This window comes from Dermochelys coriacea, chromosome 3 (genome assembly GCF_009764565.3).
Source record: "Dermochelys coriacea isolate rDerCor1 chromosome 3, rDerCor1.pri.v4, whole genome shotgun sequence".
Taxonomy (NCBI): domain Eukaryota; kingdom Metazoa; phylum Chordata; order Testudines; family Dermochelyidae; genus Dermochelys; species Dermochelys coriacea.
The window spans coordinates 162,206,486-162,232,025 of NC_050070.1; the positions used below are offsets into that span (position 1 = coordinate 162,206,486).

At 44.2% G+C, this 25,540-nt stretch overlaps 2 protein-coding genes across 4 annotated transcripts in view; one reads left to right on the plus strand and one right to left on the minus strand.

Annotated features, from left to right (window-relative positions):
• BROX (BRO1 domain and CAAX motif containing) overlaps positions 1-1,734 on the minus strand; it is a 28,785-nt gene extending 27,051 nt beyond the window's left edge. Inside the window, exon 1 of one of the 2 annotated variants that reach the window (XM_038393953.2) lies at positions 1,475-1,734. The gene's annotated coding sequence lies outside the window, so the exon portion shown is untranslated. Of the gene's footprint in view, positions 1-75; positions 223-1,474 lie in introns of those variants that run through there. The other variant, XM_043511723.1, reaches the window with a different exon arrangement.
• Positions 1,678-25,540, plus strand: part of AIDA (axin interactor, dorsalization associated) — a 53,974-nt gene continuing 30,111 nt past the window's right edge. Inside the window, exons 1-4 of one of the 2 annotated variants that reach the window (XM_038393959.2) lie at positions 1,678-2,000; positions 16,465-16,534; positions 23,779-23,832; positions 25,045-25,099. In XM_038393959.2, coding sequence (XP_038249887.1) covers positions 1,891-2,000; positions 16,465-16,534; positions 23,779-23,832; positions 25,045-25,099 — 289 coding nt within the window. In that variant the 5' untranslated portion in view covers positions 1,678-1,890. The remainder of the gene's footprint in view (positions 2,001-16,464; positions 16,535-23,778; positions 23,833-25,044; positions 25,100-25,540) is intronic. The other variant, XM_043511724.1, reaches the window with a different exon arrangement.

Below are 25,540 nucleotides of genomic sequence, written 5' to 3' on the forward strand. Positions count from 1 at the left end.
TCTGCCCGCAGCCAGCCAGCCCGCCCCCCCACTCACACACACAAACACACACACACACACACACAATCCCAGCACCTCTGACAGGGCAAGTGTCTTTCCTCCGCTACCCCACTCGCAGCGAGTGACAGATGGAGCCAGCTCTATGCTACAGGCGATGTAGAGGTTACAAACTGGTCCCTCCACTCGAACCCCAGAGGATGCTGTTGGGAGACTGATTTGATCGCAAGTTGAAGTCCTGACTTGAGCCTTCCATTACGGCTAATGCGCAGCCAGTCCGAAGAAAAAGAGAGCAGATCTCATTATTTCCCAAAGCTGCTGCTCCCTTCAAACAGGTCACACGTTATTAACGTAACCCCCATCAAATTCAGAAATCCCACATCCACCCACATACTTAACATCTAGCCAGGCCCAGTGTTCCCAGTTTTAGTCCCCCTGTAGGTGATATTTATACTCCCACCAGAAAGAAAAGGAGGACTTGTGGCACCTTAGAGACTAACAACATTCGATGCATCCGATGAAGCGAGCTGTAGCTCACGAAAGCTTATGCTCTAATAAATTTGTTAGTCTCTAAGGTGCCACCGGTACTCCTTTTCTTTTTGCGAATACAGACTAACACGGCTGCTACTCTGAAACCTGTCAAATAAATTGGTTAGTCTCTAAGGTGCCACAAGTCCTCCTTTTCTTTTTGCGGCTACAGACTACCACAGCGGCTACTCTGATACTCCCACCAGGTTTTTGTTCCTCCTCCTCCACACAGAGGGCCTCCTATTATCATTACAATTGCACTGGCTCCCAGCAAGACTTGACAAGTACAACACCTTCACCCAGACCAGCTAGTCTGAACTGTTCCCTCTCTAGCACTACAGAAAGGACACGCATAAAACACGGCTCGATTGGTTCTCCCAGCCAGTCCCACCCTTCAGGGACCACTTAAGGGAAGGAATCCTCAGCACGTCCTGTTTGCTCCTCATGACATCCTGGGGGAGCAACTGTATCGGCCTATGGGGCAGTCTGACTGAGACCTTTAACAACTGAACTATACATAGATCTGGGAAAGTCAAGTGGGTCTCCCACATGCAGGCAGGAATCATAGAATATCAGGGTTGGAAGGGACCTCAGGAGATCATCTAGTCCAAACACACCTGCCTCAGGAGAGGAGACTAAACACTGCCTGAAAATGGACCCCCAGCGAGGAAAGGGGAGTGTGTGACGCGAGGGTTATTAAACACATTCCCCTGTAGCCGGGGAAACAAAGGAGGAGGAAAGGGAGAAGCTGACAGCCAGGAGACGGATTTTCCTACTGCAGGGAGACCCGCCCTCTAACAGGAACGAACAGCCCGCTACTCACATACCCAGGACACCCTCCCCAACGCAACCCTTGGGCTGAGCCGCGCTGGGAGCCGGGGTGGCTCGTTACTGCCCAAAGGCGCAAGCCAACCCCAACTAAGGCTGGGGGGAGGCACCTGCCGCTCACCTGGCACGGGGCACTTCCCGCACAGGAACAGCTGGAGCAGCCCCGGGTCCGGAGCACCGGGCGCGGCTCCCAGCAACCAGACACGGAACTCGAGGCCCGCCCCGGACGAGCGGAGCGGCCGGCTGACCCCGTGACCTCCTGTCCCATGACACACACCGAGGCGGAAGGGTTCTGCGCCCGCTTCCCGGAGCCGCGCGTTTCGATAGCAACGGCCTCCCGCCCGTGGGGGCCGAGGGTGTGGCCGGCGCAGAGTAGCTTGCTGGGAGGGGGCGGGGCGGACTGGAGGCGGCCGCCAGGTTCGGTTGCCGCCGCAAATGGGCTTGGTCGGCGGCTGGGGCGGCTGCTGGGCTGGAGGGAGCGGCTCGCCCGTGTGATGGCCGGCCCCGGGCTGAGCATGCTGCCCTAGTGCGGGGGCCATGTCGGAGGCGGCTCGGAGCCTCCTGCAGCGCTGGGGCGCCAGCTTCAGGAAGGGAACCGACTTCGACTCGTGGGGGCAGCTGGTGGAGGCGATAGACGAGTATCAGATGTGAGTGCGGGACGCGGGCGGGGGGCCAGGAGCGGAGACGGGCAGGGATGGAGGGGGCTGGGATCCTGGCTGGGGGTTGGGAATGGGGCCGGGCCAGCGGCTGGGAGTGGGGCGGCAGGACGTTGGCTGGGGGCGGGAGGGGGCCTTGGGAGCGGGCACTGGGGCTAGAGAAGGGTCTGGTTCGGTAGTGCCCGGTGCTGTACGCGCCACGCAAGGTCTTGTCCCTCACAGTCCAAGAAGTCAGGTGCCCTGTGAGGGACGGGGGCAGAGAGACCGCTCCCACCTGAGCAGCGCCTCTCCCTGCCCTGGCACCGGGTAACGTACCCACCTGAGGCAGCTGTACTGATCCTGCTGCCTCTAGGGCTGGCACTTGTGGCTGGTCTCTCCCAGGTGTGGTGGCAGGGGTGGGGCTGTGGGCAGGCTGGGTGGCTGCTGGGCACAGCGATTAGATCAGTGGGTCTCAAACTTTTTATACTGGTGACCCCTTTCACATAGCAAGCCTCCGAGTGCAAGCCCCCCCTTATAAATTAAAAATACTTTTTTATATATTTAACACCATCATACATGCTGGAGGCACAGCGGGGTTTGAGGTGGAAGCTGGTCTCTCGTGACCACCGTGTTCCCCCCATGTAATAACCTTGCAACCCCCTATGTAATAATCTCGTAGTCCCCTGGAGGGTCTTGACCCCCAGTTTGAGAACCCTTGGATTAGAGTATGAGTGGTATGGGATTTTTTTTTTTTTGGAGGAGGGGTTAAGGGTCTATCTTGTGGAGTTGGGGCTCAAGGGGGAACTGGGGAAGTTAGGGAGGCTGTTGATTTGCTTTGGATGTTAGCCTGTGGGTATCATGGAGCCTGTGGGCAGCTGAAGGTGACACCTGAGCATGGGACTTGGCAATGGCCTGGAGTAGCTGTTGGAAGGAATAGTTGAGTATGAGATGTGGGTGCCACGACTGGGGGGAAGCAGATGGAGCATTGCTGGGCCTACTCCCTACTTACTTAAGAGAAAGGGCTGTCTCATCCTGCTCTCTGGCATGTATGAGCCACTGTTCACTTGGCAGGGGACAGAGCCCAATCTGCATGGGCAAAGGGCTTACTGCCCCATTTGCATCATGCAGGCTCCCTCACAAAAGAAGAGGAACTACCCCTTGGGGTGGAGGGCAGATAGTGGTTGCAGTTGTTAGTGCCTCTCTTGAGAGGGCAAGCTGCGAAGCACACACAACAGCACTGGTTAGACCTTTGATCATCCTTGGTGTGTGTGTGCTTGTATGTAAAACCAACAAAACAAAAAAACCAATAACCTTTGCCAAATACTGGCCTGTCTCTAACTTCCTTTTGGGGGATGGAGGTGGATAGGAAGGTTATCAAGGTAATTATGAGACGATTTCAGCTATACTCTGAGTCTGTAGATTTCCTTGATCCCTTTTTCTGGGTATAGAACAGACTGCCGTGGCATCAGTTGTTGATCTCCTCCTACTGATGGAAAAAACTCAACTGTCTGTTAATATTGGTTCCATCTGCAACTTTTTGATGCACCATTGATCTAATGGTGGTGACTGCCTGTGGAATCCTGCAGGGGTGGACAATGGCGACTCTTCCGTGAGTTAATACCTTAAACTTGGAAAGATCTCAGTGCTGAGCAAGTTCATCCTTCCTGTAAACCCCCCCCCCCCCCTTTTGCTCTTTTTAAAGTATTTCATACAGTAACAGTATCTGGACAGATGGTTGGTTGGGCTGCGCCACAGCTTGGCTGTTAGGAAAATGCCTATAAAAAGAGAAGAATCTTGCACTGTCATCTGAAGGTTGCAGATCTTGGGCTCAGCTTGATCATGGGGTGGTGAATTTCCTAAGAGGCCTGTTGCTTGGAAAATCCTTTAGGTTCACACTTGTGCTCCATCATTCATAGTATTCTCAGAGAAAGATGGCAAAAGAGATGGTTTCTGAGATAGCCTGATCAAAATCCTAAATGAGTTAGGAAGACAAGGGCCAAGAATTTGAATTTTATCTGAAATTGGGCTTGTAAATCAGAAAACACTGATGTTTATGCTGTCCTCACCTCTCTCCACTTAGCAAATGGGGAGACACAAGTTGAACTGTTTGATTTGCTATTGGCTTTCTGAATAAGGACAGGGTATTGTAATAATCAAACCTTGGGATGGGAAGGAAAACAAGGAGATCTGTTGCTAGTGCAGTACTTGAAAAGCGGTGGAGTTCTTTCACCAGGTGAAAGTAAAAGAAGGTGTTTCTAATAATTATTGTTACGTGGACATCCATAAGGAAAAAAGAGTCAACCATAACCTGAAAGTTTGAAATCATCATGGCAATCTAAGAACATAAAATCTCAGTAGAGGGTGATATCTCACTTCCTATCAGTTTACCTAAGTGAAGGTTTCTCCAAGCTTTTTCACTCTGAGGTCACTTCATGAGGGTGCAGGGTCGGAGAGTACGTATCTTCCTAATCAATTTTATAATTGGTTTGTAAAATATTTAATTCTGCAGAACAATCCAGTTTGAGAACCTCAGCTCTAATTAATACTCTTTTCACCAGCTTCACTTCTTTCTGGTCAGGACTGAGCTGAAGCAGGTGTCTTTCACATGCGCTCTTATTTCTGTCTGATTTGTAACAGGAGACTCCTTTTCTAACACAAGTGTACAAACATTCAGCTGGGTGTCATCAACATGTTGGTGACAGTGTAGTACATATCTGCTGCTGATCTCAGTGGTTTTGTGTGTTGAATAAGAGAAGTGATAGGCATGAGCCTTGAAGAACCCCACAAGAGGGGACCTTCCATGAGGAGGAAGAGGGTACCATTTGCAGTCTTCTGATCTTTCATGGGAAAGAACAAAGCCAGTTTAACATGACTCTGTTCACCTCTTCTAGGTACTACAGGCAGGTTAGTAGCATCTCTTGATCAGTCCCATGCCGGCCGCTAATAAATAACAGCACTAGCATGGATATTTTGACCTATTTTTAGCCTAGGGAGATGCACCAGCATGGTTTAATGCTGTTGCACGTCAAACCCTAGTCTGAAGCCAGATTAGAAGGGGTCTGTCTAAATTGTCGCGGCTGGCTGAAGTTGACTAGCTCCTATGGTATCAATTTACCCAGGAAGTGGAGGTTGGAGATGGGGTGGTCACTGGGAAGCTTGCTGGCATTGCATAATGGCTTCCTGAGTACAAGCTGGCTTGTAGCATAGTTTTAGTGCCGTTGGTGGGTTCAAAAAAGAACTAGAAAAGTTCATGGACTTTTTAATGACTATTAGCCAAGATGGTCAGGGGGACAGCCCTATGCGCAGGGTGTCCCTAAACCTCCAACTGCCAGAAGTTCAGAGTGGACAACAGGGGATGGATCACTTGAAATTGCCCTGTTCTGTTCATTCCCTTTGAAGCAATTTGCCCTGGCTGCTATTGGAAGAGAGGATACTGGGTTAGGTGGTCCACTGGTCGATCCAGTATGGTCATTCTTATGGGGCAAAACAACAGTTTGCCTCCTGCAAGTGTCTGTGAACATATGGTCAGGTCTTTGCACTGGCTTCCTGCACTTCCAAAAGCAATGCAAAGTCTAAGTAGAGCCCTGAATGGACAAGGACAGCCTGTCTGAGTGACCATCTCTTGAACCATCCCAGTAGTTCAGATTGGCTGGAAGACCTGTGGATTGGCATCAGGGCCTTCTCAATTAAAGACCCATTATCCTTGGAATTCTCTTCCCTGGGCATTTCAGGTAGAGCAAGCTTTAGAGTACAATGCAAGATGCATTTACTTAATTGCTTTCTTACATTTCTGACAAATGGAAAGATGGTTGTGCTGATACTTCTATAATCAACAGCAGTGGTTGTGCTATGGGAATAAATTCTTTATAAATCATTACAATTAGTACTACTGTGCATACAGTGCATCTTCACACTGGTTAAAGCACAGCACGGGACAGTAGATCTGAGCTCTATTTCTGCCATGTGTGACCTTGCGTAAGTCACGTAACTTCTCTTTGCCTCCATTTCCTTGTCTATAAAAGGGGGATTAAAACCACTGTGTTGTGTGGCTGTTCTATTTTTCCCCTCCCCTGGTTGGAAGGTGCTATAAGAACTTAATAACTGCTCCAACTCCACATGTCCTCTTGCTGGGTTTTTGATTTGTAGGATCTTGAGCTTAAGACACAAAACTGGGAGTTCAGACTTCCAGTGGCAAGTTACCTAATCTCTCTTTGACTTTGTTTCTGCATCTGTAGAATGGCATAATATACATCTCACAAGGGCTGTGAAGCTGGATTCATTCAATAGTGTAAGTTATGGGGAAATCCTAGATGGAAGGAGCTGGAAAAATTTTTGAGTACTGTTGTTATTTTGGTGTCCCTTTATTTATAGGGAATTACAACAATTGACACCGAAGCTCCATTTGTTTAATTTTTTCCTTCCTCACTGGAAGGAAAATTGTAGCTCTTCCCATGGATTCTCTTCAAAATACCCTTTAGTTTCCTTTCACTTTCTTGGGCTATTTGCTTACTGTAACTTTCCAATCCAACCCCTTGATGCTCCTCTCTCTTTGATTGTGGGTGGAGTCTCCATTCAGGATCTGATGATGAGGGGAGCAAATGTCAACTAAGCTATCCAGTACAGTTTCAGCCCATCCTTCCCTGCATTTAATCTCCAACATCAGAGAACATGTGGTTACTACCTACTGCACCAGTTGCTGCTCTCCTCCTAGACCCATCACCTGTGGAAACTTTAGCGGGGGATCTGATTGCTGCTATAAAGTCTGCATTGACTTTCATTAAACCAGGTTTCCTCTACTGGCAGTATAGCCTAGAGCTAGTTTTTTGGTTTGTTTTTTTTTAAAAAAACCAGAAAACAAAACCAAGTTTAGTATCTGTTTGTGAAAGTGGCTGCAGGTTGTGAAGGGCATTAGTTTCCCAGTTTGCCTAGAGCAAAAATTAAAGCTCCACAGTACCTTGTTTGCTTCATTTTTTTTTAAAAAGAGGTTAATGTGTTTGGTGCTGCTCTGAGTATATTTTGTCAGTCTCTTCCCCTCCCCCCATCCAACTTGAGTGAACATCTCCATGAATGCCTGTTCCAGTGACATGTTTGTATAATGATTAAGGATCTGGGAAGGGATAGTCTACCCCTTATGGGTGGTGGTGCCTAGGGGTTAGCCCAACCCCTGTCACCTGAAATGGCCCATTAAGATTTTGGAAGGTTTCAATGATTTCAAAGACCTAGGAAATAAGAGGGTGTTGGTAGAGGGGAAGCAGTCCCGGGAATTAATAGCGTGTTGGAGAAAATCAGTTATTGTTTCTTTAAGGACCCAAGACCAGGAGCATTGCAGAGTGTGTGAGGAGGGAGGAAGTGGACAAGGCTCCCCTCGCCAATTGGGTATAAGCTGGGAGAAGGAAACAAGTGTATATGCTGTCTCCTCCCTCATAGCATGGCACATACCAGCAGGAGAAGGCTGGTGCTGAACTCTCTAAGCCTGAGGACTAATTGGGGAAAAGAAGGCAGCTGAAGAAGAAACTTGCTAAGGCCCTACAACTGGCCTAAGTTACACCTCAGCTCCAGGGAGTAAAGCAGGGGATTTCTGGCATGAGAGTAACTGTTTAGGGTACAACCCAAGCTCCATAAAGGAGCCTCCTGAACAGGGGCAAGAAAGCTGACCAGGACTGTTATATGGACCTGGAATGGGTGTGAACTGGGTCAACTACTAAACTGAGTTACATTTTGTAGAAAGACTTAATAAATCAGACCCCACAAAAGGGATACTGTGGCATTACCCAAGGTATAATCTGGACTGTTGAACAGCTGTGTCCCCTCAATTCTCTAATTTGGGGTGCCTTTTACACTGCTTCACTGTGTGAGAGCAATCACTCCAGGTCCACTCATACACAGCCTACAGCATGTAAGTATTCCCAGCTATACAATGAGTGTATGGGCAGCCACTCTTTAATTACATTGCAGAGCAAACCAGCAAATTCAGTCCCAGACTTGCCCTAGAAATGTCTTGTAGGGTCCAGCCCTCTGCTGGACAACACAAGCTCATATAAAGTCTGTCATTTTATTAATAGAAAATGATGTGCACAAATCCCGTTATCTCAAATGGCGTTTCCCAAACACTTCAATCCAATCACATTGGTTTAGATAAACAAAATTTAGCTACAGATAGATTTTAAGTGATTACAAATAATGAGGCATAAAAGTCAGAATTGGTTACAAAGAAATTAAAGATAAAACACAGTTAATATGACAGGTTTCAGAGTAGCAACCATGTTAGTCTGTATTCACAAAAAGAAAAGGAGGACTTGTGGCACCTTAGAGACTAAAAAAATTATTAGAGCATAAGCTTTCGTGAGCTACAGCTCACTTCATTGGATGCATCCGATGAAGTGAGCTGTAGCTCACGAAAGCTTATGCTCAAATAAATTTGTTAGTCTCTAAGGTGCCACAAGTACTCCTTTTCACAATTAATATCTCACTTAACAAGCTAGAAAGCAAAAGGTCTGTCTCTCACCACATGCTTCAGTAGTCCTACTGGCAGAATTCCTTTCAGACAGGATCCCTCCATCAGTCCAAAGCTGTTACTTTGGGGGAATGGGAAAGATGTAAATTTTTTGCTCACCCCCTTTTTCCTGCCAAAGAATGGCCAGTTAACCAGGTGATGGTCTATTTGATTTCATTGACACCTGGCTGAGGTGTCAATTTGCTTTTTATCTCTGAGGAACTGATTTGTGGCTGCTTCCCCAAATTTGGAATATGTCTTAGAGCTTGTCTACACTGCAAGGTCACTTTTTTTCAGGAAAAAACCCCTAGTTTTGGCGACCAAAAACTTCCATCCCTGCAAGAGACTTTTGTCTTTTCCCCTCCCTTTATTGTCGACAAACAGCCAATATAGACACCACAGGGGGTTTTTTTCTCGATTTTATTGGCGTCCAGAAAGTATCCCACAATTCCCATGCTGCCGCTCTTGTCAGCAGTTCGAACTCCGCTGCCCTGCAGCCAACCCGCCCCTCCCCCTTGCAAGACCTGGGACTTCTAAATCTCATTTCCTGCTTGCTGGCTTCCCAGAGGAGCTTCCCAAGTGAGCATGGCTGGCTATCACACCAAATGCACTCCCACTTGGACCACTGCTGAGTTGTTGGATCAGATCAGTATATGGGGAGAGGAGTCTGTTCAGTCGCAGCTGCAAGTGACCCGTAGGAATCAGGACACACGGGCAAATTTCTCAAGGGTTGTGCAAAAAGGGCTATGATTGGGACACGCAGCAGTGCAGAGCGAAGATAAAGGAGCTGAGGCAGGCGTACCATAAGGCATAGGAGGTGAACCATCACTCCTATGGTTCACCTAAGACCTGCTTCTTCTATAAGGAGCTGAATGCTATCCTCGGTGGTGACCACACCTCCATTGCCGATTGCCCTGTGGATACTTCACATGCAGCTGAAAGAGGGGGTAACCCACAGGCTGGAATTGTGGATGAAGAAGTCAAGCTAGAAGAGGGTGTGGTGCTCCCAGCAGGGTCCCCCAGTGGGGCAGGCAGCCAGGAACTTTTCTCCGCTGCAGAAGTGCTCAGAGGAGAGCAGGAAGCAGATGAGACTCCAGGTAAATTGCTGTGGCTTGTGTAGGGAACTGAAAAGTGGGAGGCAGGTAGTGTTTTCTGTGAGCTGGACATTGTCCTGTGTAGCTAATCTGCATGGCCAAGCAGGGTGTTGATGGAGATTGAGTCCTTCAGGGAATCCTCCAGAGAGGGAGGCTTTGGAAAGTTTCCAAGAGGTACTTGTTAATCCTCTGCCACAGATTGCAGCCTTGTTAGTTCCCCCATTGTATGAAACTGTACCATACCATTTAGCAATCACTGGAGCTGGGACCAAAGCGGCACATAGCTGAGCTGCATATAGACTGGGGTGAAAGCTGCAAGCATTCAGCAGCTGAGCCCTGGTTTCTCTGGTCACCCTCAGCAGGGGGATGTCAGCCAGCAGGTTGGCCGCCTGTGAAAAAGTGTGGGATAATTTTAGAATGAGTTCCCTGCAAGCCGTGACCTTTTTGTCTGTACACACAAACACCTTCCCCCCCACTCCTGAAACTCACCATGATTGGGATGCTCGCAGAGCTGTGTGCCTGCCTAGAGTCTCAGAGAGAGTGATTTCTACTAGCAAAAGGCCCTTGTTACTAAAATGTTTCAATTGTTTGCTGGAATGTAACAATCCCTCTTCTGTTCAGCACAGACCTTATAGAACACATCATGCAGACCGGCTGCGGCAGATAAGAAAAAAAATTTAGGCATAACAAAGACGACGTATTCTGCGAGGTTCTACAGTGTGATGAGATATAGACCAGGGAATGGAAAGAGTGCTGGGAAACTGAAAGGCAGGACAGAAAAGAGAATACTGTTTTTGCTAGGCATGATGATAAGTTATGGAGGATCAGACAGAGATGCTCAAGTCATTGATACAGCTGCACACTGAGCAGATCCGAGTTGGAGCGCCACTGCAGCAGATGTACAATTCTTTACCAACCCCATCCCCCTCTATGCCCACACATTCCTTTTCACTTCTCGTTCCCCATCACTCCACCCCCTCTTACAGCTTGCACTGGAGCTACATTCAGTTGTGAGGTTTTATCATTTTTAACAATAAATAAAGACTAAGGTATTTAATGGTACAACATTTTTATTTTGTGTTCTACAAGAGCGTATAGCAATCAATTCACTCTTGGGGACAGGCTTCTAAAGCATTATGTTGCATGGATCTTGGGCCCCAAAATTGTACATGCAACAGGGAAGCAACTCCAAAGCAGACCTGTGTTACTGCCCCTCATTGTCAAAGTGATTCCTTTAAACCTCTCTGATGTTAATAGCAACCCCCTGGGCCCCTCAGACAGCCCTAGCATCTGGCTGTTCAAACCGTGCAGCCAAGCACTCTGCTCAGGTGTGGAACACTGAGGCAAACATTTCACCCTTGGATTCTCACAGATTATGCAAAGTGCAGCATTTGGCTATGACCATGGGAATATTATCCTTGATAAGGTCTAGCCTGCAATTTAAACACCTCCAGCGAGCTTTCAAATGGCCAAAGGCACATTCATCTACCACGCGGCACCTGCTCAGCTTGTTGTTAAAACGCACCTTGCTGCTTTCCAGGTGTCCTGTGTAAGGTTTCATGAGCCAGGGCTGTAAGGGGTAAGCCCGGTCTCACAGGATTACTGTGGGCATTTCCACATCCCCCACTGTGAACTTGTGGTCTGGAAAGAAAGTCCCCGCCTGCAGCTTTCTGTACAGGCCACTGTTCTTGAAGATACGTGTGTCATGAATCTTTCCAGACCAACCTGCATTGATGTCTGTGAAACACCCCCAGGGATCCACAAGCGCCTGCAACGCCATGGAGAAGTATCCCTTCCTGTTGATGTATTCAGAGGCAAGGTGGTCTGGCGCTAAAATTGGATTGTGTGCTATCAGTCGCCCCCGCCACAGTTAGGGAAACCCATCTCGGCAAAGCCATCCACTATGTCATGCACATTTCTCAGAGTCACAGTCCTATGCAGCAGGATGTGATTTATTGCCCTGCACACTTGGAGTAATACAGCCCCAACAGTGGACTTTCCTACTCCAAATTGATTTTCAACTGAAGGGTAGCAGTCTGGATTTGCCAGCTTCCACACAGCGATTGCAATACACTTTTCTACCAGAAGGGCAGCTCTCAATCTGGTGTCCTTGTGCTGCAGGTCGGGGGCCAGCTCAGCACATTGCTCCATGAAGGTTGCTTTACACATCCTAAAGTTCTGTACCCACTGGTCATCATCCCACACCTGCGTGGCAATGCGATCCCACCAATCAGTGCTTGTTTCCCTATCCCAAAAGCGATGGTCTACTGTATGCAGATGGTCTGTGAATGCACAAGGCACTGATAAGTTGCTGCTGTCCATATCACGCTCGGGTGCCTGCGATTAATCCTCTACTAACTTTGTGAGTAACTCTGCGAGTAACTGTGCTGCCATGCACAATGTCTTCAGGACAGCTAACAGCGCATAGGAGAGAAGTGCGGGATCCGTCCTCTCTCACTGCAGATGCTGGTGCGCACTGTAAAAGAATGACAGTTGGAAAAACAGCGCAAAAGGAAGCCAGAGATGTTTGGAGGGGTTGGACACAAAGCGGTGCATGACGGTACATTTTGCACATCCCCGGATGCACTCAGTTTTCGCATTCCCACAACACCTAGTAACCGATGGTGTCACCAGGCAATGTGGGATACATACCCACAGTCTATTGCTCTCACTGTTTACAAAGGTGCCCCAAATGTGGACACGATCTGTCGACGGAGGGAGCAAATGTAGACATGCTTTGGCGACTTTGCTTTTGTCAGTTTTTCCTTGGTGACATTAGTTTCATCGAAAAAACTTGCAAGCCCTTAGTAACATCGTAAGTAGAAATCTTAACTTTACATACAACGTTGCCACACATATTTTATCAGGACAATAAAGATTAGCAAATCATGAGTTTTCAGATTATTTTATAAGGCATAGATTTCATTGTACAAAATTGATCATAGCCTTGAAAAGGGGGTGGATATAGGAATAGAGACTGTTATAGGTATGTGTTTTGAACCACTTTAGTCTGGGTGATTGAAACAACCTGAGTAGCAACTGAATGCAATGTATCTCAAGGTCCAACAGGGGTGTGCAGGCCAATGCCCCATAGCAAGATCTGAAGATGCTTTGTAACAATGCAATCTTGAGGAGTTGTACCTTAATCCTAAAAGTTCCTCATGAGCTGAAATGTGGTGTGGAGTCATTGAACAAATAGGTTTTTTTCCATCTCTAACTTCTATCAGTCCATCTCCCAATGCAGAATCATTCCCTAGAGCACACCTTCAAATGCTTTGTCAAATTTCCACGATCTCACTGCCAGGGCTCTTTCCCCGCTGCTATGCAACAAGGGAAAACATGTAGTGTTCTTCTTTAAAATTTCATCCCACTACTTTCAGTTATATCCCAAGAAGTACTCTTAAATAAATACTCTGCCTCTGTAACATTTACACCCCTCATATATTTGTGGAATCCTTATTTCCCCCTTTGTTTTTATTTTGCCAATGAGCCGTGTAAATGAAACTACCTTCTGACTGCTGGAAAATGGCCCCTTCTGGGTGACCTGGGCTTGGGAAAATCTGTGTTTCTACAGTACATGTTATCAGTCAGACACCTTACGTGAGCACTACGTTAACATCTAAAAACAAAAATTGGGCTGGTAAGAAAATGCCCAGTTTTTTCTACTGGAACGCTCTTGCTGTCATCAAATGCTGAAGTCTGGCATGTGACCATTGCATTATTTTTCATGTATAGAGGTTCACTGGGGCACTCAATGCTACACAGAGGACGTCAGTCCCCACTCAAGAAGCTTATACTCTAAATTAAATACCCTCCATCCAATCTCTCTCTCTCAAATCTTATGTTCTTGATTCAGGAAAGTTCATGCTGAATGGTGAAAAAGGACAATATGGCTTCTAGACCTATTTCTTTCTATGGCAATTAAAATTTTAAAGGTAATCCAAGAATAACTAACAAACCAAATTTGCAGTGTTCAGGTACGGTCCGTGTGTGTGCGTGCATGCGCGTTAGTGTTTGGACTAACAGCCCAAATCTCTTTATTCATAGAACAGGAATAATACAATAAGCAAAAGTACAAGCTTCTTCCACACATTGTCCTGCCAATGTATCTCAACCCTGTTCTGAAAGGACCATGTCTAGGAGTGAGAGGAACCAGGGCCCGTTCAGTCCTTGGATATTTTTTTTCTGAGACTGCCAGCAAGAGTGTCTTGGTATAAATTGCAGGGTGTTTTGTGTTAAACACGTTCACTGGGAATCTGACTGAGTTGATCAGACTCTTCGCTGAATAGCCATCTAATGCTAGCAATTTTTGGTCACAAATGACCTAAACCAAGGTTGGAAAGACAATGAAAGTCACTACATCCCAATTCTAATCTGCTGAGTTATCTATTCTCTTCCCCCACCCCCATACAGTTTTTAAAGTGGAACTTTAAAAAGACCATAAAAACTAGGTTTTGCTTTTTCAATATTATGTTTCTCACTGAGTAAGATGCACTTTATAAAAATAAGGTTTTGGAATCTGCTACCAATGAAGTCTTTCTTACTAGCAAGTACAGTAGACATGTGAGAGATGAATCAAGAATGAGCTTTTGAATTTTTCTAGGTTTTTTTTTCTCCTCCAAAAAGTTTCCTAGATGACCTTTCAGAATAATAAGCAGTTGTGGGGAGAGATTCCTTTCCCTTCCGTATACCCAGTTCTGTACTTCTACTGGTACAAAAAGTTCAGAAGTGCTGATATATTGGATTTTTTTAAAAGGAAGGTTGAGATTCTATTTCAGGTTCACATGGAATGCAATCCCAATGGTTCCTTGTCATAACTTATTGCAAACTTGTAATGAGTTTACTTGTTCTTCCATAGATCTTTGACGAAACTGCCTCTAAAAGCTTTTTAATTCATCTTGTTTCCAAATTGGAATTATAAACCTGTGCTCTAATATCTTTCTTCATTAGAATGGAGAGATGTCAGTTCCTGTGTTAGAACAGGATTAAAAGTTTAACCTCTGAAAAGATTTTTGGAAAGTAACAGTTCATCCATATAAGAATACTTAGCTCTTATAGAGTTTTTCATCCATAGATTTCAATGCTTTATAAAGAAGTGTAGGTATCATTGTCCCCATTTTACAGATGAGAAAACTGAGCTACAGAGAGAGAGTTTTTGTTAATATGCGACATCTGTAAAAACAGCCACATTAGAAAAGCATTAAGTTAAACAAAAACACCATTAGGATTAATCCTGGCATCCTCTCTCCAATCGTAAATGAATAGAGCTGTGCAAGTTTGCTGTCTGAACTGGAAAAAAAAAAATCATTTCAGATAGACCCAAAACAATTTTTTTTTATTTTCCTAGCAAAAGCAAATGCCGCCTTCCCCACCCCATCCAACCACCTTGTTTTGGATCAAACGGAATGTTTTGTTGTCACTTTGGACATTTTTAACCTTTTTTTTAATAGCCAAAGAAATTTAGAAATGCCACTCACAAAACTGGAGAGGGAACAAGTTCAAAATGTGCTCCCTCGTTCAAAGAATCAAGTCCTCCTATGTATGGTATTGTCAGGGCTATACCCCAGATTCCTCGAAGTTCTCTTCTATATAACTAACAATGCTTTTTTTTTTTTTTTTTTTTTTTTCCCCCCCTTGGCTTAATTAAATTCCATGACACTCATGCTCTGTGATAGCGGATAGACCTGTTAATGCTTTCTTGCCCATTAGCAGATGGCATTGGCTTTTATGAGCCTTACTCTATCAGTTTTATCCAGAAAATTAACATTTTAAACAATATCCAATTTGTTAAAATATGATGAAATCAAATGCATATTTTGCACTTGTTGCTTTCCAACCCAGGGTCACAGTGCTTTACAGAGACTGGTAATTACTGCCCTTGCTTGATGAATGGGAAAATTGAGGTCCAGAGAAGTTAAATGACTTACCCAATGTGTCACAGTGAGTCAGTGGTCAATTCAAGAGAAGAAGGCTGGTCTCCTAATTTCTGGTAGTGTATTTTGAGGGGCTATACAGTTGTATCTGCACTGAAGTGTGACAGTCTTCTGATTGTATCATAGATATTAATATTAAAGTACAATGAAACCTAGAGAAGAGACCACCTTCATTAGAGGGCTCTCAAGGTAGGAGGTTGTCTAAAGTATCCCCAAATGTAACAAGTCCAGTTCTGCTACAGCTTTGTGAGAAGACCACTTCTGTTAAGCAAGTGATTTCGTCAGTCCCTTCTACTATGACATGCACAAAATGACTCTTTAATTGAGCTTATCCTCGTTTTGCTCCTTTATGATATGAGGCCTGAAAGATGCTTCTGAAAAGTGTTTGCTTGTTTTTACTTTAGATGTGTCAGGGATGTAAAAGCTGCTTTTTCTAGAAGACCTCTTGTGTCTTGATAATCAGTCATCTTAACTGAGGGAGTTGTATTGAATCTTAAACAGACATTTCTTCTCCAGAATGTCTGTCATTAACTTTATTAACACCTAGTTAACTCTAGACTGAAAATTGTTACTTTGACTCTCATGATGCTTTAGTTTCAGGAGTTTTCCAGTCATTACAGAATTATCCAGGGTAAACAAGACCTGTATTTCTAAACAAATGTTGTGCTTGTTTTTCGTATTAGAAAGTTTAAGTGGTCCTTATACATCATAAAAAGATACAATCCCACTCTTACCTTTTGTAGATCACCTGTAAGTCTCGTTTGTCTGGTGTGATCATGTGTTTTCCAGTACAATGTCCACAGTCTAAGGGTTTTTAATATTAGGAATATGCAAGCACAACAGTCTACAAAACTTCTAGCTAACATGTTTTCTGAAGACAGCACCATGGCATTCAGTATGTTGTTCCCAATCTACAGAAAATATTTAATGATACTCTCCACCCTTTCCCCATCCAGATTAGCAAGACACCTACAGAAAGAGGCCCAGTCTCAACATAACAACTCAGAGTTCACAGAAGATCAAAAGGTATGTTGTTGTTCGTTCAGTCCATGGGCGCTTGATCCTGCAAGATCCTGGTCACCTGAGTCCTCTTGAAGACTCTGTGTCTCAGAGGACTGAGCCCTCTGTTTTTCTTCTCCCTTGAAGTATAAAGTACTGTGAAAACAGAGAATAGCATGGCTGAAATGTTTATCATTAGATGTGACGGATATTCTTATGTGCAATATTCATGTCTTACAATCTGGCCAGAATCTTTCATAACCAGAGTTTTTCTTTTTGGGTGACCTTTTGATAACTTACTTATAGAACTTTGGCAAAGAATTAATTTAATTTTGTAAAGTCCAAGTGTAAAATGTCTTGAACTGCAGATGTGTCTAGTGTGTGGGGGAGATGTTAAATTAACATGTAACACCTGATGGGAAGTGGGACTGTCGGTCTTCTATAGCAGGGGTTCTCAAACTTTCTTTCTCAGGCCCTCCAAACATGCTATTAAAAACTCCATGGCTCACTTGTGCCACAACAACTGTTTTTCTGCATATAAATGCCAGGACGAGCGTTAGTGGGTAGCAAGCAGGACAACTGTCCGGGGCTCCAGGCAACGGGGCCCCATGAAGCTAAGTTGCTCAGGCTTTAGCCCTGGGTGACGAGGCTCATGGCCCTGGGCTTCAGCCCCATGTGCAAGTCAATGCCAGCCCTGCTTAGTAGACACCTTGAAACCTGCTCGTGGCCCCCCAGGGGAGTCCTGGACCCCTGGTTGAGAACCACTGATCTAGAGTCTTCACATGCTTTTGACTGAACAAGATTGTAGTGTGTAATTGGTGTGTGTTGTGTTGTATTTTGTCAGCATCATGTTAGTGTAATTCTGGAAGGGGGTTTGTTAAAAATGGAAACTCCAACAGACTTTCTCAGCACTGAAAACCAATTTTAGTGATGTGTATTCAGTATAATTAACCTCTCCCACCCAGCTGTTGGTAATACACGTGACTTTGCTACCCTTGGGATATTTTGTGAAGGGACAAGGTTTTATTAGGAGTGATGGCCATGTGGAGAAGACTTATGATTACAGGTATTGTTTATGGGAGCAATAGCTTATTTGGGAATGGAATTTTCTAGTACACAACTCAATTCAATATACAAGTTACAGAATTATGTGTGGATTAGAGAAAAAGTACCTAGTAAGAGATTCTTTATTATCTGCTGTGGACTGAGAACTTCAAGGTGGATAAAAAAATCTGAGAAATGAATATGGTGCCATTTTAAAATGTCCACATTTGCCTTTAGTTACTACACAGAGACACATGCTAGGACAGTGGTTCTCAACCATTTCTGTACCACGTATTAAAACAAAAAAGCTTTAGGACTCTTCTTCCCTTTATCTAGTCATAAAGAAAGCATGTTCATGACCCCCCCCTTAACTTGTCTTGGTCCCCCATGGGGATTGTGACCATCATCTTCCTGCTCTTCTTCCCCCCCCTTCCCTTGCAAGAAACCATGGACTAAGGAGATCTCTTTGGTAAGTCAGCAAATTTTGATTCTTTAACGGCTTCTGTTGTCATTGCAGATAGTTTTTAGTCTTTTGTTATAATTTCACTTCCCCCTCCCCACCAATTTTGATTGTATATTCCACCCCCCCCCCCATTGTTGGAAGTAGAGTTGGAAGGTGTGGTTTGTTAGCAGGTGGTGTTAATCTCACTTATGGCAGGCTGTGATTAACAACATGCTGTCCTTTATGCTGTGTATCAATATGAACTTCACTGTTTCAAGATGATTGCAAAGTTGGGTTCTTTGAACTTTGTGGATAGTGCCTTGCCCCAGATAAAGGTGTGTGTGTCATGGGGAGGGGAAGGCTGCTCCCTATGGAGCATCTCCCTTGTAGGGCCTGGTAGGGTTGCCAGGTGTCTGGTTTTCGACCGAAACGCTCAGTTGAAAAGGGACCCTGGTGGCACTGATCAGCACTGCTGACCAGGCTGTTAAAAATCCAGTTGGCAGTGCTAAGGGGCTAAGGCAAGCTAGTTCCTACCTGTCCTGGCATTGCGCTGCACCACAGAAGTGGGGCAGGTCCAGCTCCTAGGCAGGGGAGCCACGGGGCTCCATGCGCTGCCCCCATCCCAAGCACCGGCTCTGCACTCCCATTGGCTGGGATCCAAGTAGATTTCTACTTGGTTAGGGTATGTCTACATTGCAAAAGAACAAAGCAAAACAAAAGGGCAGGGGGTGGTAACTCAGGTTAAAATAGCAGTGAAGACACAGCAACTTTGCTTTTAACTTGGGTTAGCAGCTTGAGTAAAAGCCTATTAGGGAATTGTATTTGAGCTGCTAACCTGAGGTAAGAGCAGAGTTGCTGTGTCTTCTGCTATTTTATTGTGAGTTAGCTAACAAGCTAACTCACATTAAGATCATGCTTTTCTTTGCAGTGCAGACATACCTATAGTGAGCAAGCATAGCTTATTACTATACATATATACATACTATACATACCAACTATATATATATATATATATATATATATATATATATATATATATATATATATATATAGACACACACACACAGCTATGCATGATGGGGTCTAAATGATAAGAGAGCTGTTACCACGCAAGAAAGAGATCTTGGAGTCATTGTGGATAGTTCTCTGAAAACATCCACTCAGTGTACAGCGGCAATCAAAAAAGCGAACAGAATGTTGGGAATCATTAAGAAAAAGGGATAGATAAGATGACAGAAAATATCATATTGCCTTTGTATCAATTCATGGTACGCCCACATCTTTTGGGCAGATGTGGTCGCCCCATCTCAAAAAAAGATATATTGCAACTGGAAAACGTTCAGAAAAGGGGCAACAAAAAAGATTAGGGCTATGGAACAGCTTCTGTATGAGGAGAGATTAATAAGACTGGAACTTTTTAGCTTCAAAAAGAGACAACTGAGGGGGGATATGATAGAGGTCTATGAAATCATGACCGGTGTGGAGAAAGTAAATAAGGAAGTGTTATTTACTCCTCCTCATAACATAAGAACTAGGGGTCACCAAATGAAACTAATAGGCAGCAGGTTTAAAACAAACAAAAGGAAGTATTTTTTCACACAACGCACAGTCAATCTGTGGAACTCCTTGCCAGAGGATGTTGTGAAGGCCAAGATTATAATGGAGTTAAAAAAAGAACTAGATACATTCCTAGAGGATAGGTCCATCAATGGCTATTAGCCAGAAGGGGCAGGGATGGTGTCCCTAGCCTCTGTTTGCTAGAAGCTGGGAATGGGCGACAGGGAATGAATCACTTGATAATTACCTGTTCTGTTCATTCCCTCTGGGACACTTGGCATTGGCCACTGTCGGAAGACAGGATACTGGGTTAGATGGACCTTTAGTTTGACCCAGTATGGTTGTTCTTATTACATTAATTGATCTCCTTAGCATTGGCCATGTCTGTCAGCCTGCCCTTCTGCACAGGGTGTTAATTGTGTTCATCCAGATCTCCACACAATGCATGTGACCTTTCCAGTTTCTGACTAAAAAGTGCTTGCATGAGCCTTTTAAAAAATTATTCTTGGCTTTATGCAGTGTTGAAAAAAATCTTATTTTTTGTGTGCTGAATACTTGCTGAAACACTTGCACAGCTGTATAATCTTAGCATGTCTCATTAAACTACTGGTCTGCTAACAACTTGGACCTTTCTTGAAAACCAAACTTCACTTAGGCTCTCTATTTATGCAAACATCTCAAACTGCATTACAGTTAGCACAGTCATTACTCACACAACAGTACAGAGGAAGCCTTGACTACTAGATCAACTGACTTTTTCTCTTCTAAACACTAGTTTACATTGAAACTGGATCTTTAATAGCTCTAACTAGCAGAGTTTGTTACAGCTTCAGTACTGCTAATAAGATATTAAGTGTTTTCATTGCTGTAAAAGGAGCCTCTGCATGGGATAGTTGCAGCTGAAAACGATAGTGTTTAGCTGCATTTTGTACTTTCGGGTTGGGTGTGGTCCCTTAAAAATAGTTATGAATAATGGCTGCTGGTATCTTGCCATAATTCAATAGATTCCATATAAAACCTGTTCTTTTCTATTTTAAACTCCAAATCTCTCCAAAGTTAATCTGTTCCCAGTGCTGTGTTATCATTCTTCAACTCCCAAGAGCCTAACGACACACTTTGCAAAGTTTCATTTGCGCCACTGCAAGGAGTTAGCTGGTTAGTCCAGGCAGCTGTTAGAATCTAACTTCAGGATGGAGTCTGCTAAGCATGTCAGTGAGGGTGGGGAGGGGGAAGAAACGAAGTAGCATTTCTGAAGACTTCATTTACATCTCAGGCTCAATACTGTGTGTGTGAGATGAAGGAAGAGCAGAAGTTAAATTATGTTTACATGTCTTGCCTACATCACACAGTGCTGGAGATTCTTAGTGTCCTCTTGCTAATTGGAAGAGCAATTGCTCATTGTTCTATCTGTTGCATTTTCTTAACACTCAGTTGGCATGCTCACTGTTCCTTTGCACTAATATTAGAATTACATTTTATATGTAGAGATTCTGCCTCCCTAAGGGAGTTCTGAGGAGTCCTCTGTCTTTCTCCATCACTTTATGGGTGGTCCTACATTTGTGGACAGCTTCTTTCTCGTTTTTAACAATAAAGGATTCCCAGTGCTGCTGCTTAACTGACTAGAGAGAATACCAGACATTCCCTTCTGGGGGTTGAGCATGCTACATCTGTAGCCCTGCTATCTTTGATTTCCCCCACCCCTTCCCAACCCTGACCGTGAGACTAGGCCATGCATTAAACTGAATGTGTGGAACATGGGTACTCAATCTTTTTAACTATAAGGTATTCGAGCTTACTCCAGAGCAGGATGTACATGATTTCTAATGTGTATTGGTTGAGGACAGAGAAGCATAGTTTTCCAATCTGTTTACCCTCTAACATGAGGCAGATGTCATTCAAGCACAAAAGAGACAGGGCTTTCTCAGGGTCCAGCCCAAGACTGGAATGAACTCCCATAAGAATGAAGGACCATCACAAACCTCACCAACTTCCAGTGGAAGTCCAAGGCACGCTTCTTTGATTTTTGCGTTCTGTAATGTAAACACATAGCAATGTGTTTGTGTATATGTTATAAACAAAAAAATCCAAAACATAACACTCCACTGCACACACTTCTCTGCCAGGGAGAGAAGAGAACAAACACGTGACAGATGTTAGGCCAGAGGTTCCCAAACAATAGGGCCGACCCCAGGAATGTTCAGGGGGGCAGGGCCCAGGTCAGCCCCCATGGGCGTCAGGACGGGAGCGCCTCCCAGCCATGGTCCCGGCCCCGTGCCTGGTCCTGCCCCCAACCTTAGCATGGCTTCGCACCTGGCTGCCAGCCTCCACCACAACCTGGTTACAGATCCGCTTCCACCCCCAGGTTCGGCTTCTTGCCTCATCTCTGTCCTTGGCCCTGCTCCCAGCCCCAGATCCACTCCCAGCCCCTTCCCCCAGAGCCGTGGCCCCAATCCTGGCTCCGGGGGTGGGCATGACCCTCAAAAGTTTGGGGATCACTGTGTTAGGCACATTGTTTAGTGCACTGCTGGAAGGTGCTCAGATACTACAGTGCTAAGCATGGTATAAGAACTTGTGTAGTATAGAACAGAACATAGTATAAACTACAAGGAAGCTATGCCTAGATCAGCACCATCTCATGAGGCAATGTTTAAAAAAAAAAAAAAATAAGAAGGCAGGATCACTGTACAGTAGGTATTGGCTTTTGGCTGACATGTATGGCTTGGCCTAAACACTGTTGGACTCAGTAGTAGATCAGTCTCTTTTCTATTTTTAGGTAGTAGAATTGCTACATTAGGAACCCAAACTTTTTTTTTTCTTTTAAACTAGGCAATAACAGATGCATTTATTGGACTTTCACCTGAGAAGCTTGATCACCCATTATATTTAACTTGCTTTTCTCTATAGCTTTATCATAGTCACCATTTTTGTCCTATTGGCCATATTGCACTTTTCTGTCTATCTTTTGTTAACCTATTGCTAGTTAGTTTGTCCCCATCATCACCGAGACATTCTCTTCTAGGTGCTGAATAATCTTGTGACTTTCAAAACTGTAGCCATTACAGCAAAATGTGTCTAATGGGTAGTTTTGATTATTAACACCTACCTGAGTGGAAGCTTCGTTCTTTCTGAAAGTTTTTATACTGGTGGCACTGGAGATTATCTGCATCATTGCTTGTAAGCCCTCTAATGTTCTCTTATTTCTCTAGCTGTCCACTTTGAAAGGCCTTTATGAGAGATGTAATATATTGAAAGACTTATCTAGTCTTGTCTAGGTCTCCGACTCTCTCCTCCACAACTAGATGAACTGAGGTCTTTTAGGGAATCCACCTGTGGTAATCTCACTGCAGCATCTCGCGCATCATTTCTGTATATGAAGGGAGAAATTACAACCTACCCTTGATCAATGGTAATCTTAATGGCTAACAAGCTTTAACTGAAGAGTTCTCTCTTTTTGGGTGAAATTGTTAACCCATTTCACCGAGTTTAAGTAGCCTAAAAAGTTTTACAAGACTTCCTTCGAATTCATATGGACTGCTATTCCTAGAATATGTCAGCTGTTGCAATTATATGGACCGTAAATTGTTGTTGTTTTGTTGTTCAAGGGAGTCCTCTTCTATTCTTCCCCACAACACACACAGCAAAACAAAAACAAACCTATGCTTAAGGTACAATAGGGCCTGCTTCTGAGAGATTCTGAGCATCCACAACTTCCATTGAAGGGTGATCAGTATACATCTCTGGATCAGGTCCTCATTTAGTTTTGTAATCGATTGGCGGGGGGTGGGAATCTACAAATCTTTCCTGGAGGGGCAAATGGGAACAAGTAATTTCACATTCTCAAAGTAATTGATCTTATTCTCAGACATGTCCCCCATCACTCCCAGAGTAATCATCAGATTTATAACCAATTTATGGTGTGGGAGGCAGTGCCCCAGTCTGCAGTTCATTCACTGACACATTTGTACTGATGGGCTATGTGGAAGGAGTTCAGTTGCCAGTGGTTATGTAATATTGTCCATTCCACTTTCAATCTCTCTGGCTTGTATATATTGTTTCTCGATGCAAATATTAAGAGGATGTTTGATGTTAATCTTTTAATATTGCTGTGTAATCAAATTTTTGGGGGTGTGAAAAAGTGTTTGTAAGCTTGTTTTAAAGAAGGGGGCTGTTTTCTTGCATGCAGCTTTAATTGGCAAACAAATAAGTAATTTCCTTCTCTTCCTTACAGAAAACCATAGCTAAAATTGCAACATGCCTAGAATTGCGGAGTGCAGCTTTGCAGGTATAGTAACTTAATGTATTCCCCTGCCATATCCTGTTCTGCTCTCTTTTTTTCTTTTGAGTTTTAATGAGTGTCAACCAAAAACATGGGAAGACAATTTTGTATGGAAATCTGATTTGTGCCGTTGGGGAAGTGACTTTGCTTCTAATGTTAAATGTTTCTGTTCTTCTCTCTATTAAGTTTCAGTGGAATGAAGTGGGGAAGTAGGTAATGTGTAAGGCTTTCCACATGTAGACATGATTTTTGGCTGACAAAGTTAGGGATCTCTTTAAATGCTGGGACTTCCACCACCAGGTAGCTGCCTGAAAGCCTCTGAATGCTTAGGGGATTTGCTTCAATGGGGTTTAAATAGGCATGAAACTGCAGGCTTCCTGTTTTCTGTTCCTTGTCACTTTAGATTCCTTCCACAGAAAATGACAGTGCTGGTGGTTTGCACAGAGGCAGACAGGCTTCACATAAGCCTAGCTGTTTTCACGCTGTCCCTACTAGACCTCAAGGAAGCACTTGAGCAATTTTCACTCTGCATAGATTCATGTCCTCATTACTCCTCCTCCAGGGGAAGCTGTGCTGATACAAATGTTGGGGGGCAGAGGGAAGAGAGTTAACTTTAAAAAGGAGGTGAGAAGGACTTTTAAAAATGGGAGATGAGGTGACAGAAAATGAATTTAGGCTCTGAGCTGTGATGTGGGTTTTGTTTCTTCCATTATTCATCTAAATAAGGTCTTGTAGAAATCAATTTAAGATGTTTCTTCCTGCATTTTGACCTTGGCTTATATTTTCTATACCTTTTCACCCCTTTCAGTAGCTAATGAGCAAGTTATTTAAAATCCCCTTCTATTATCCTGGCTGCTTATGAAACAATAATTAATAGTTACAGTCACAGAAAATACAGGCAGGGGCTGTACTTCATGATGATTTATGGACTGTGTGTGTTAAATATGATTTGGTTTATAAGAAATTCCTCAAACTCGGTCTTGCCAGTAAAGTAGCTCTGGCCTTTGTCAAAATTATAGCGGAAAAATTTTGCTTTTAAAATTTTAAAATATAAGCTCTGTTTGCTTTTTGTGACTTTAAACATAGTCTAGTGTACAATATGTGTTCAGACTACAAGGTTCTGATTTAAAAGCTGGAACAGTCCCGCATGCCCGTTCTGAAATAGAAACAGACGGTGCATAAGGAAACCTAATACTATCTTCCTTTGTAACTGTCTAGTCCACGCAGTCTCAGGAGGAATTTAAGCTGGAGGATCTGAAGAAGCTAGAACCAAGTAAGTAGTATCTGATATTTTAAGTGGGTGATTTTAATAATTACAGTGGAAAGTCTGATAGCCACAGTAATGCTGATTGGCCTAAATGTGGGTAAACAGCAATGCTGGTAAGGTTATTCCTCCAAATGTTTGCTACCACATACATTCTTTAATAACCAGGCTTTAGTGTAGTGCTGATTTATATATGGATGTCCTTACACTTCAGTAGTCTAGGAATTTGTCCTCCCTTGAATGAACAGTGCTCTTTAGGGTCACTAATAGTATTCTAGCACAGCAGAATCCATCCAGTATAGCAGTGGTTTTCAAACTTATTTTTCTGGTGACCCAGTTGAAGAAAATTGTTGATGCCCACGACTCAATGGAGCTGGGGATGAGGGGTTTGTGGAGTGAAAGGGCCTTAGGGCTGGGCAGAGGGTTGGGGTGAGGGCTGCGGGGTGGGAC